Here is a 13,669-nt window from a genome sequence, read left to right on the forward strand (position 1 = left end):
ATAGTTTATTTTAAACTTAATGTATTTCCAAGAGTTACATAGCTCCCTTGTGGGACCTTCTTTGTCGAATCATGCTGGAGTTAATAAGAGAGATTAAAAAATATTCCTTCAAGGGGCAAAGACATGTCTCCATAATCACTATAGATAGGATGTCTTAAAAAAGTTATTATACAGGTATTGTTTTCTGAATTCTCAGTCAGACTTGGAAGGGGCCTTCTAGAATTGCTAGGGATGTAACTGTTTCTACTAGGAAAACATAAAATAATCATCTGAGAGGTGTTAACATACTGTCTCAAATGTCAGAACGGGGTGGGTTTTGATCAAGGAGCTTAAAAATGAAGTGGAGCAGGACCTCATTGCTCATCCCCTCCAAAAGCCATAGTCTGGATCTACTAAGCCCAAACTCCCCCCTCCATCACACTCCCTCCCCCTCCATCCTGGCAACCACAAGTCTGTTCTCCATGCCCAAGAGTTTGTTTCTTTTCTATAGATTGGTTCACTGCTGCCATATATTAGATTCCAGACAGAAGTGACCTCATAGGGTATTTGTCTTTTGCTTTCTGACTTAAAGACGAACATTTAGCATGACACAACATTTAGCATGTGACTCAACAGAATATTGAGTCACATTTCCTTTAAGAAATAAGCCTCCAGTTTACATCACCAAGGCACTGCCTTCCATCTGAAGTTTAACTCTGATCACACAATCACAACAGTTAAGCTAGTTTCTCAGAAGTCAGAGGCAGAGTTCAGAAAACTTGTTTATTGTTTCACCTCTGTGCTCTATGTAACCCTGCATGTCCCACTTCATTTTGTCCACATGGACCAGTGAGCAGGCATTTTATCTTTTGAAAGATAAGGGTAATTACTGAATTTCTTCCAGTCCTTTTTCATTATTTTTCCTCCCTATACTTCATTTTTCCGCAGCTTAATCAACCAAGTCTTCCCCAGTACTTTCCTCTGCAGCAAAATAGACGTATTCAATGCTAACAAACTAACAAGTGTAATTTCCTTCACATGTGAATCTACTTACAACTGGATAATGAAGTGGTTTACATGGCTTGATTTTATTATATTTCCCTAGTTGCGTTTACTTTTATAACTTTCAAAATAAGAATGACATCAAATTTTAACTTAAAAACATCAATAATTACAGAAGGTTTATTGGAAATGAATGTGTATATCTCTGAGTATGGCATGTATGCTTTTCTCAAGTTGGTCTCAAAAAGAGAGTGCAACCTTATTTTCCAGCCCATTACCTCAAATTTCATTTAACAGGAATATGTTATAGTTGATTGAAGGGACATATATTTGTACTTGTTGTGCTTTGTATTGTGATTGACTCTATTATATTTCTCCATCAAAAATACTCCTTGCTACTTCTCCCTGGCCCAGAATAGGGACTGGGGGTGCTCTGGATCCTAACCTGAGGCATAGTTCCAAATGTGGCTCCAATTTGACCCCTAACCTGGAACTTCCATATGCCATAGCTGTGGCTCTAAAAAGAAAGAGAAAAACAAAACAAACAAACAAAAAACTCCAAAAAAACTAAGGGTTGTTTTGAACAGTGTACATTAATTACAATGTTGGGAAGAAGAAAACATTTCTATGAATGTTTTCTGGTCATCGTCCTTGCTGGAACTGTGGTGAGGTAGCTAGCCAATGGCACTTCTCCTTGTAAGGACAGAATGTGAGAAGGAGTCAGGCAGGTGGTGATCAGCTAAGTAGCCTCATCACTAACACATATTGATGTATTGTAGGATAGAGTTTAGATGTGCAGCCACAGTGGGCTTTGGGATTCTTCCTCCCCAATTGGGCCCTTTGCCTCCCAGTCTTAAATGGAGGAAGCAAATGCTTGACACCTCTACCAGGGACACACTGCTTCCTACAGATGTGAGACCCAAATTCAAGGTGCTCTGGGCAGACACATGTTTTCAAAGAAGAGATTCAGAACCAAGCAAGCTCTCCTTAGTTCCTTCCTACAAACTCACCCACTAGGTAAATCTCCTTTCCTCTCCTGAGGAGGGTAGTAGAGCTGTAAGTCCTCAGGTGGAAACTTTAGGCCAAGGAAATGAAGTTTGCCTATAATTTCTGACTGGATTTAAATTGCAGTTGGGGTTAATCGCCTCTCTCTTGTGTATACCAGATAATGGTAGAGATTAGAGAGAAGGACGCTAGGTAGTCAAGAAAAAATCTGTTTTATATTCTAAATATGGCCATAAATTACCTCCAAGGTGGAAATTGATTTGATGACTGGCTTTGGTAAAACAGTTATTATCTGGAGGAAATGAATATTCTTTTAAGGAAGAATCTCTGTTTCAGCCTCCTTGATACCATTAAAGATTTTCTCCTTCAAGTTCCCTGTCCTTTGGTTAAAAAAAAAATGTGTGCTTTAGAAATTGATGGCATGTAATAAGAGTTACATTAATAATTTACTCTTGTCCATGCCTTTAAAACAAAGGATTAAGTTAGAAAGTTACCATTTCATGTCCCATACCTCAAACATTATTTGGCTACATGACACTCTTCCATATTAATTTTCTCTAAGTTCTAGTTTAAAATCTGTGTCTTTTTCCCTAATCCAAGGAAGGAGCTATCATATAACTCTAGACTGAGCAAGAAGACCTTTTGCTTTGTGACCCCAGGCAAGCTGCAGTCTCTCTAAGCCTTCCTTACTTATCTCTTGTCAAATTAAGTTCTAACTAAATCAATCACTTTCCTCCCTTAATTTTTTTCCATGAAACTGTATTATATAAAACAGACAGGCATAGAGCTGTTCAGCCAAAGGAGGGAAGGAGACTCTGAAGCTGAAACTTCTTTGGCCCTCAATCCTGAAATGCCCCCCTTCTTTTTCAATGGGAAGAGTATGGAAACTACAGGTTAAGAGGGCAGTCTTGTAGTTAAAAATCTTTACAATTACAGCCTGCAGATTCCTTGTTTTCATATCTAATTTTCTCACCTTTTTTTGTGAAATGGAAAAGTTAAGAGAACATTTGTAGGTGTGTTCCTTTGATTAATGTTGAACTAAACTGCTTCCTTCATCTGAACACAGTTCTCACCTAGAAATCAACATAAAGGTCTCAAAAGTACACACTGAGGACAAGAGCTTTGGGCAGAAAAGACAGTAATCTTACATTGGTAGTTCCCTAATCCAACATGTGTAAAATGTGATTTACATTTTTGCATAGTGTTTATTATAAAATCATTTTATAAAAATATAAAAATTGTATAGGTGATATGAAATTATTTCAGTAAACCTTACTCCTTTCACCTGTTATCAGCTATGACTTTCACAAGACCTATCTAGGAATGCTGAAACATTACTCACTTTATTAGGCCCCTCTATAATGCTGTTGTAAAAAAAAATGTTATGGAAAACAGTCTAAAAATGTTGGAAAATATGCAAGGTAAACATTTGTCTTGGCAAGTACACTTGATGAGGGTGTTGTGTATCATGTTATCCTTATCACCACAGCATTGGCTTCAGCATGCTATTTTAGATCCTGTTGAGTGAGAGGGTGCCCCTTGTAAGAAACATATAATAAAAAGAATACACTAGGTGGAGGCACATGCAATATAATTTGCAATATCCCCAGGCATTTCAGAATGAAGTGGATAAATATAATTAGATGTTTCCAAAAGCCAGCCCTCATTTCTAGAATGGAAGCAATGTTCCAGAGTTAGATTCAAGAATTCCATGTTGTTTTCCTTGTTTCTAATTCTAAAAAGTCGTGATCAGAAACCCAGGGTGAAAACCGGCTTAGCCCCTTCTTATGGCTTTCTTCAAGCAGGTTTTTGGGGGTTTTTGTTTTTGCCACTAAAAGTTTCACATGACATTATAACAGAACCACTTTCTTCATTTTATGTATTTAAGATTCTCTGTTGAAAAAGTATTACCATGGAACAGACCTTAAAATTTTAGTTTCATACAAGTATAAGAATGGAAAGCTCATTTTAAGGAAAAATTAATTGATTAAACTTTAATAAAGGGAAGTTTTTCTAAGAATGGCAAAGTAATGCATTCAATATAAAATTTGATTTGAATTGTTTAAACATCTTTGTACCAGAAGGATCAAGCATCAGCCTTTAAAATTATGTATATTCAATGCACCAATATTTATTGTACTTTTGATCAGGTTAATGCCAATAGAATTACATATGTATGTTCTATATTAGCTAAAATCAAAATAGGTAGGAATTTATTTTATCTCCTTCATGTGATTATTTTTCTATTTGTGCAATCCCCAAGTTAGGTCTCATCTGAAAGTATTATTTACAGGCCACATTTTGTAAGCTATATATCATTTGTACAATAATGCTCTTGTTTAACTTCAACATTATAAATAACATTTGACTTATTTCAGAGTCGGTGGGAGATGGAAGAAAATATGAATAAAGAACTAGCAGAAGGTATGTTGTCAAAATTTATGAATTAAATTTAGACATTGATTTCTGAAATCAACTGTAAATAGTAAATGGCAACTCTTTCCATTGTTTGCATAACAGATACTACATTAAATATTTTTCCTATACATATAACATGAAAAGTGTAAAATGATACACATTCATAATGAAAAATATACTCATTCATTATTAATGCATCATGTTCCTTAGCTTTCAACAAATTCTCAAAAAGTCTGTTTCTTTTTCTTTGTGGCTCTATTCTTTCTCTATTTCTGCCTTCCTCAAGGCCCTGTCAACCTGCACACTGACACTGTTCTGAGAAAACATGGGACTCACCACCTTCTCAAAATTTTGGTAGTGATTAAAGCCATTAAAAACCCAGGCTCAGGCAATCACAGTTCATGCAGCTTTCTCTTGGTGGGTAACATTTGAATTTCCTATCATTAAAGTTGTCATTGGTTTAGCTTTTGCCCTCAGGAAAAGTTCCAAATTCCTTCGCATGGAATAAAAACACCCAAGTCAGTTTGGTTCCTGAGGAAGCATTCCACCTTACCTCCCTCCTACCCTCCTCTGCCCCTTTCCTCTGTCTGGCATCTAGTCAAATAGACAACTGACAATTCCAAACAGCTCTTCCTCACCTCTGCTCTTTGTGTCTGCTTCTTCCCTCCAGTTCCCATAGTTTTGCTATGTCCTTCAGGTATCTACTTCCATATCACAAAAGCTGTCAATATTGACACCAAGTTGGATGTCCTTTCTGAGGGTTCCAATCATGTCCTCTTTTGTATCTGTCATAGGACTTATGACTCTGTATGGAAATTGCCTGTTTGTCTATTTTTCCAGTTTAGAGTATGTGATTATTCAGGGTGGCCTGTGTCACCTTCCACTTGTAATTCCAGTGCTTGTCACAGTACCTTAGCACATGGCTGTTGACTCAATGAATGAGGAGTGAGAAAACCAGAAGCTCTGATAGTCGGCCTTGAGAGCAGTGAGCTCAGCATGTAACCATGGGCAAATGATAAAATAGTCATCATGTATTTTGTGCTGTAATCATATAGATACTTTTCATGCTTCTTAACACTTAGAAAGGTCTGTGTTATTTTTAACTCCCTTATATTTATTTAACTAGAAAGGATTTTAGATAAAGAATGCCATTCCTTCCTTTTCTCTCCAGCTACTGCCGAACTTGATTCTGTATACCTGAGAGCCTCTCTACTGAGATCTACCGAAGACCTTTTGAAAACATCACACAGCCATATGTACAGATTCTGAAGAAAACTTATATTGTCTGAAAAATAAAGAGTGAAACTATCTACTGGACAGTTAACATAATGTCTTTGTTGGTTCCTATTAAACATGTTGTAAAAATCCTTATGGAAGGAAATATTTTTGTATCATATGTGTATGAGAATTTATATAGTATTTTCAATCATTTTTCTTTGTATCTAACTTTTAAGTAGATTTTGTGAATACAACCTAGCACTATTGAGTTTTTCATTCTCCAACGGAGGCCAGATACCAGTTATTTAATGAGCAGACAAGCCACCAAACCTTTCATTAATATTTAGCTGAGTTGGGAGTTCCTATTGTGGCACAGTGGAAATGAATCCAACTAGGATCCAGGAGGTTGAAGGTTCAATCCCTGGCCTTCCTCAGTGGGTTAAGGATCTGGCATTGCATGAACTGGTGTTGGTCACAAAATTGGCTCAGATCCCATGTTGCCGTGATTGTGGCTTAGGCCGAGGGCTGTAGCTCTGATTCAAACCCTACCCTGGGAACTTCCATATGTCGTGGGTACAGCCCTGAAAAACAAAGCAAAAAGAAAAAATATATATTTAGCAGTGTTGATTAGATAGTTTTCTTGTAGTTTCCAGGTTTTATCACTATATATAGATGCAAAGATTTAAACAGACATGATTTTAATACACCGAGGCTGTGGCTATTGTCAATGTGTTGATGTATTACAATTGTTGCAGAGTCATAAAATTCACTCTTTATAACTTTAAACTCTGATACATAGATCTTTCCTCATGCAGCAATAGTATTTGCCTAAGGAATTTTCCCTTTTCTAAATTTTTAAATTTACTTTTTGGAAACAGTTTTAAAATTAGAATTGTTCCAAGCACCTGACTCAGACAGACATCATCACCAAATTTATATGGAACCAAACAAGACCCAGAATTGCCAAAGCAATTCTGAGGAATAAAACCAAACAGGTGGCATAATCCTCCCAGACCTCAGGCAATATTACAAAGCCACAGTCATCAACACAGTGCGGTACTGACACCAAAACAGATAGACAGACCAATGGAACAGAATAGAGAACCCAGAAACAAACCCTGACACCTATGGTCAATTAATATTTGGCAAAGGAGGCAAGAATATAAAATGGGAAAAAGACAGTCTTTTCAGCAAGTATTGCTGGGAAACCTGGACAGCTGTATGCAAACCAATGAAACTAGAACACACCCTCACACCATGCATGAAAATCAATTCAAAGTGGCTTAAATACTTAAATAGAAGACAAGACACCATCAAACTCCTGGTAGAGAACATAGGCAAAACATTCTCTGACATCACCCTTACGAATATTTTCTTAGGTCATTCTCCCAAAGCAACAGAAATAAGAGCAAAAGTAAACCAATGGGACCTAGTCAAACGCACAAGCTTTTGCACAGCAAAGGAAACCAAAAAAACCCCAAAAAGACAACTTACAGAATGGGAGAAAATAGTTTCAAAGAATGCACTGGACAAGAGCTTCATCTCTAGAATATACAAGCAACTTATGCAACTCAACAGCAAAAAAGCCAATCAACCAACCAATGGAAAAATGGGCAAAAGATGTGAATAGACTATTCTCCAAGGAAGATATACAGATGGCCAACAAGCACATGAGAAAATGCTCAACATCCCTGGTTAGTAGAGAAATGCACATCAAAACTACCATGAGACACCACCTCACACCAGTCGGGATGGCCATCATTAATATGTCCACAAATAACAAGTGCTGGAGGGGGTGTGGTGAAAAGGGAAGCCTCCTGCAATGTTGGTGGGAGTGGAAGCTGGTATAGCCACTCTGGAGATCAGTATGGAAATACCTTAGAAATCTATGCATAGAACTACCAAATGACCCAGCAGTCCCACTCTTGGACACATATCTGGACAAAACTTTCCTTAAAAAAGACACGTGCACCCGCATGTTCATCGCAGCTCTATTCATGATAGCCAAGAGCTGGAAACAACCCAACTGTCCATCGACAGACAATTGGATTAGGAAGATATGGTGTATACTTGCAATGTCATAGTACTCAGCCATAAAAAAGAATGACATAATGCCATTTGCAGCAACATGGATGGAACTAGAGACTCTCATCCTGGGTGAAATAAGTCAGAAAGAGAAAGACAAATACCGTATGATATCACTCATATCTGGAATCTAATATAAGGCACAAATGAACCTTTCCACTGAAAAGAAAATCATGGACTTGGAGAATAGACTTGTGGATGCCTGGGAGGAGGGAGAGGGAGTGAGAGGGATTGGGAGCTTGAAGTCAATGGATGCAAACTCTTGCTTGTGGAATGTATTTACAGTGAGATCCTGCTGTGTAGCACTGAGAGCTATGCCTACATACTTACAACACAGCACAACAATGGGAGAATATTATGTATACATGTGTATGTAACTGGGTTCCCATGCTGTGCAGTGGGGGAAAAAAGTGTGTTGGGAGAAATAACAAAACACAGTTTTTTTAAAAAAGGAGTTTTATGGTTTCTGGTCTTACCTTTAGGTCTTTAAACTATTTTGAGTGGATTTCTGTATATAGCTTGAATAAATATTCTCATTTTATTCTGCTTTCTATTAGCTGTCCAGTTTTCCCAGCATCACTTGTTAGAGTAGTTGGTCTTTTTTCCCCATCATTTCTTTTGCCTCACTTGTCATAGAAAAAAAAATGACTATGGTTTCATGGCTTTGTTTCCAGGTTATCTATACTGTTCCATTTGTCTGTGTGTCTATTTTTATATGATACTATATTGTTTTTATTCCTGCATCTTTGTATGAGTCTGAAGACAGGGAGCATGATATCTCCAGCTTTGTTTTATTTTTGGTTTTCACGACTGCTTTGGCTATCTATGGTCCTCTTCTGGTTCCATACATATTTTCACGCTTTTTCTGGAAAAACTGCTTTCAGATCCAACCCATAAGAATTTTACCATATGATTTAATAACAAAATTTCAAATTAAGGGATTCTTTTCATTTTATTCATTATGTATGCATATAATTAGTCAACCTTCAGAGAAAGGAGCCTATCTGTGCACTCATCAAAGGAAAGAGAAACCGAATTTTGTTTGTAAACCCAGTCAAATTCAAGGTGTCTTGTCAGGGATGTTTGTATAGCTAGCAGCCTTGGCAGATAGAAAGAGGGGCATCCACTCAAGCAGAGGGCTGAGTTGCTTTCTGTTTGATATAACACAAATACCATCTCCTTCCCCCTCTCCAGGACAAAGGTCAGCAGTCTTACCACCCCCATAGAAGATTTGATTCACTTAATGCTCTAGGATTTTCTCCCATACTGCAAACCCCTGCCTAGAGCAGTTACCTGGCCCACTGGGCATCACCTTGTAGCAAATGGGACTTCATGAACTGATGCCAATGCTGATGCTCTGGCCACTGCAAATGCTGTGAGTAACTAAGTCCTTTGTCTCTGACCCAAGAGTCTCATGTCCATTGCCAGCATCCATGAGACTGTGGTAGGCTAAGTTGTTAGCTTGTAAGTTAAGTAAAACCACAGCCCTATCAAGCAGTTCCTGACAGGCCCTTAAAACAAGTAATAGTCTTAGGAACACAAATTCCTGACAGAATGTCCATGTTGTGGGGGGAATACACTGGAGTATTTGGTGTGAAGTGTGAAATGTGAGTATTTGAGTCCAGCTGCTGAACATTTTCTAGACTTTTGGTATGGCTGGAAGATAAATGACTTTTGAAAACAACCATGCCCCTAAAAGGATAGAAATGGTGAAAGGACATCAAACTTGGTTATGGAGGCCAAGTCCTCCCCAGATCCTGCTCACCCAAAGTGATGATGCAACTTGCCCTTGTAGGACTACATGGGTTTTAAGGGGCGCTGTGGGGAAACTGTGTGAGGAGCCATGATGCCTTGGGTGTTGTGGATGCCTGGATGTGGTAGAAACAGTGAAGTTTCCAATTCCAGCTTTCCACACAATGAACACACCAAAAAACTCTTAGAAATAAGAAATCAATTCAGGGAGGTGGCAGGATACAAAATCAGTAGACAAAAATCAATTGTGTTCCTGTAAGTGAATAATAAACCATCAGAGTGAGAAATAGGAAAATCATCTCACTGATAATAACATGCAAAGAACAAAATATTTAAGAATTCAAAGACAATGAAAATGTTAAGATGTGGAGTTCATGCTATGACACAATGGGATCGGTGGTGTCTTGGGAACAGTGGGCCACAGGTTTGATCCCTGGCCTGGCACAGTGGGTCAAAGATCTGGCATTGCTGCAGCTGTGGTAAAGTTTGAGACTGTGGCTCCAATCTGATCCCTGGCCCTGTAACTTCATATTCCCTTGGGTGGCCAACAGTGAAAAAAAAAAATGTTACCATTGTGGCTCAGCAGCAATGAAAAGGAATAGTAGTAATGAGGATGCGGGTTTCATCCCTGGCATCGCTCAGTGGGTTAAGGATTGGCATTGCTATGAGCTGTGCTGTAGTATCTAGCATCTGTGGCTTGGATCTAGCATTTCTGTGGCTACGGCATGTGCTCCAGCTGAAGTTCCTCTTTGATGCCTGTTCTGGGACTTTTTATTCTGGGAGCTGGGGTTCCTTATGATCCAGTTGATGCCAGGAGGAAACGGTGAAGAGAAGGGAGGAAACATGGGGAAAAATGAGGTTAAGTGGGGAGAAGCTTCCTGTGTGCAACTGACCGCTGTGGGTGTCTGTCTTCAAAGAACACAGCTAAGGCTTGGTGTGGAAAACAGGTTTGTAATCACTTTTATGTGTGGTGAAGAGTAAATATTTCACCAAGTAGAAATGTTTTAATTTTACAGTGTACATGTTATTAACTTTTTTCATTTTATGTGGTGCCTCTTCCTGTTGTTTATTAAAAGTCCAAGTCCATGGTCAAGTAACTTTTCTTCTAGGCTTGCCTCGATAACTTTTTTTCATACTTTTCTGTTTTAAATGTGTTTGTGGATAGTTTTGTGTATTTGTGTACAATTTAAAGGGTGTGTACACTCATTTCCTTGCATCTGGCTCTCTAATTTAGTTAATTGTTCTCTATTTTTTGAGAAGTCCTGGGATATTTTCCTCCGTCCCTGTGGATTTCCAAAGCCAAGTGGATTCACCAGGACTGCCAGCCAGGAGCTGGGCCTCCACTGACCTGTGGTGGGGTGCAGTCTGCATTTCCCAGTTTGCCAGCAGAGGGCAACAACCTAGCTGTCTTGTTGGTGCATTACCTGCCTGCTTTGCCCAGAGTCTTGGCTCTCTGCACAGCTGACAGGAACCTGGTCTCAGGACTCACTGGGGATCTGGCTTCAGGACAACACAGGGCTGCATCCTCATGGAGAGGAGCTTCATTGCCCTAAGACTTGCTGAGAGGTGCCACTGTGGCAAGAAAAGTTGAGGAAAAAGTGGGAAGAAACTTCCTGTGCCTGGACAACTGCTGAACTGCCTGGGGTGGGGCCCATATTCAGAGGACCCAGCCAAGGGAAGGGCTTGATGTGGCCACTTGTGGGGTTTGATTCGCATTGTGTGTGGTGTACACTGTTTCCAGTGTCCCACTGGGGTTTGCGATGGTCTGTGTTTCAGGCAAAATTTGTAATCCTGAGCCTGGATGTGTGGTATTTCTCCTGGGTTCTCTCTGCTATTCCTCTGGCCCAGGTGCCTCTTTTTGTGCCATGTCTACACTGTCAGGTGATTGGAGCCTCTTTTGATGCTTTGAAGTCAGGGGGTGAGTTTCTTCTTGCAACTTCCCTGGATTCTCAGGGATCCCCTTTGGCAGTTCAGGGTCCTTTGTGGTTCCATGTGAATGTCAGGCTTATTGGTTCAGTTTCTATGAAAAATGCTATTGGAATTTTGGTAGGAATTGCATTGCATGTGTCTGTTTGGGTGGAGGGGGCGTTTGAGCACTACTCGTTTTTGCCATGTCACTGCATCTTCAACATCTTTATCCCCAGCTTAATATTTTCCTTGTGCAGATTCTTTCACATCTTTGAATTCTTAGGTCTTTTTTTTCCTTGGATGTTATTGGTGATGAGATGGTGCAGATTGCCAAAGAGGTTCAGCAGGTGCTGGAGATCAACCTGCTGAGCTTCCCCCCACCCCCCGCTGCAGGAGTATTGGGGTCAGGGCCATGGAGTAAAAGATGCTGCTGAGCTCCCTGTTGGAGGCCAACTGGGTACCCTCACTCATCCTGTGGGAGTCCCGGCCTGAGGCAAGTCCATGTAGGCCCAGCATCATCACTAACAGCAGCAAGAAACCCAGCATAAGATTCCTGACATTGTCAGAAAACAAGGCTGTTAAAACAACTAGCATGGACAATGCCATCAAACAAGCTCAGAAGGAGAAGAGGAGAACCATCCTTTGTACAAATCAGAGCAGGACACGTTGCTTCCTCAGGTGGAGCGTGGAATGATCGGGCTGAGTGGGGTGACCACGGAGAACCCCTCCTTCCAGGTTCTTGCCTCTCTTCCAAGCTGCTGGGTTGTGTTCTTGAGAAGCTTCCAGTAAAGGCTATCTTAATGACTTAATACCTCAGTGACTGTCTTAATGTGGCCATCAGCTCTCTGGGGATCCAAGTCCTGGGCATTGACTGCTCCACCCTCCTCTGACTCACAGCAGCAACAGTGGTTTTGAGCCCTCCATGTTCACAGAGGACAAAGTGGTGGACACACTGGCCCATCTCAGTGACAAGGACCCCTGGGGATACCCAGACTGCACTGAATGGACTGCAGCTGGTGGTGCTGGCCAGGCTTCATGCAGAGAAGTAAGGTTATAAGTAATCTTCTGTTCCATCCTAGTATTTAAGTCAGAGTGTTTTTTCAGAATTCATTTCTGTAGGTTTCCTTTTCCTTTAAACACTGTATATTCTGAGTTTTTTCAATTGGTTTAAAAAAGGTAACACTGACATAATAATGCATTGTGTTTCAAGGTTTTGGTTTTTGGTTTTGGGGGTTTTTTTTTTGTTTTTTTGTTTGTTTGTTTGTTTGTTTTTGTTTTGTTTTTTTGCTGAACCTACAGAATATGGAAGCTCCCAAGGTAGGAATTGCCCCCACACCACAATAGTGACCAGAGCCACAGCAATAACGATTCTGGATCCCTAACCTGCTGACACACCAGGGAACTCCCGAGGCTTAGGAGTAGAGTTAAGGATCTGCAAATTAGAAATGCTTCCTGGAGGTCCCATTGTGGTTCAGCAGGTTAAGAACCCAACTAGTATCCATGAGGATGTGGTTTCGATCCGTGGCCTCAACAGTGGCTAAAGGATCCAGCATTGCCACAAGCTGCAGTGATGGTCCCAGATGCAGTTCAGACCTGGCTTTGCTGTGGCTGTGACATTCATGGGCAGCTGCAGCTTCTATTCATCCCATTGCCTGGGAACTTCCATATGTCACAGGTGCAGGGCAAAAAGTTAAAAGAAATGCTTGCTAAACATTTTAGAGGGGCTGTCAGGAAATAGTATTTGGTAAAATATTTCTCTCTTATAGGGTGCTCAATTCTCCACAGACCACAGCACTAGACTGTATATAAATGCCTAATAATGTGTTTCAGAGAAAAGAAGTCAGGCTCAAATGTATCTTGTGATACTTGTTCTGTTTTAAAAATATTTTTTCAGGGAGTTCCCATCATGGCTCAATGGTTAATGAACCTGACTATCATCCATGAGGACACACGTTTGATGCCTGGCTTTGCTTAGTGGGTTAAGGACATGGTGTTGCTGTGAGCTGTGGCGTATGTTGCAGATGTGGGTGGGATCCCACATTGCTGTGGCTGTGGCATAGGCCGGCAGCTACAGCTCTGATTCGAACCCTAGCCTGGAAAACTCCATATGCCACAGGTGTGGTCCTAAAAAAAAAAAGCCCCAAACCCCCCCCCAAATAAAAAAAAAATGAAAATATTCTACTGGGAGCTCTCTAGTAGCTCAGTGGGATAAACTCCATCATTGTCACTGCTTTGATGTAGGTTTGATCCCTGGCCCTGGGAAATCCCACACACTCCTGAGGCAGCCAAAAAAAAAAAAAAA

The 13,669-nt window shown here is 40.2% G+C and overlaps 1 protein-coding gene across 1 annotated transcript in view; it reads left to right on the forward strand.

The window, feature by feature from the left end:
* The window catches only part of LOC125121916 (ankyrin repeat domain-containing protein 26-like), a 100,812-nt gene extending 95,077 nt beyond the window's left edge, over positions 1-5,735 (forward strand). The window contains 2 exon segments of the mRNA XM_047770219.1: positions 4,365-4,410; positions 5,576-5,735. Coding sequence (XP_047626175.1) covers positions 4,365-4,410; positions 5,576-5,673 — 144 coding nt within the window. The 3' untranslated portion in view covers positions 5,674-5,735.
* Positions 5,736-13,669: the final 7,934 nt, after the last annotated feature.

Source organism: Phacochoerus africanus, chromosome 3, assembly GCF_016906955.1.
Source record: "Phacochoerus africanus isolate WHEZ1 chromosome 3, ROS_Pafr_v1, whole genome shotgun sequence".
Taxonomy (NCBI): domain Eukaryota; kingdom Metazoa; phylum Chordata; class Mammalia; order Artiodactyla; family Suidae; genus Phacochoerus; species Phacochoerus africanus.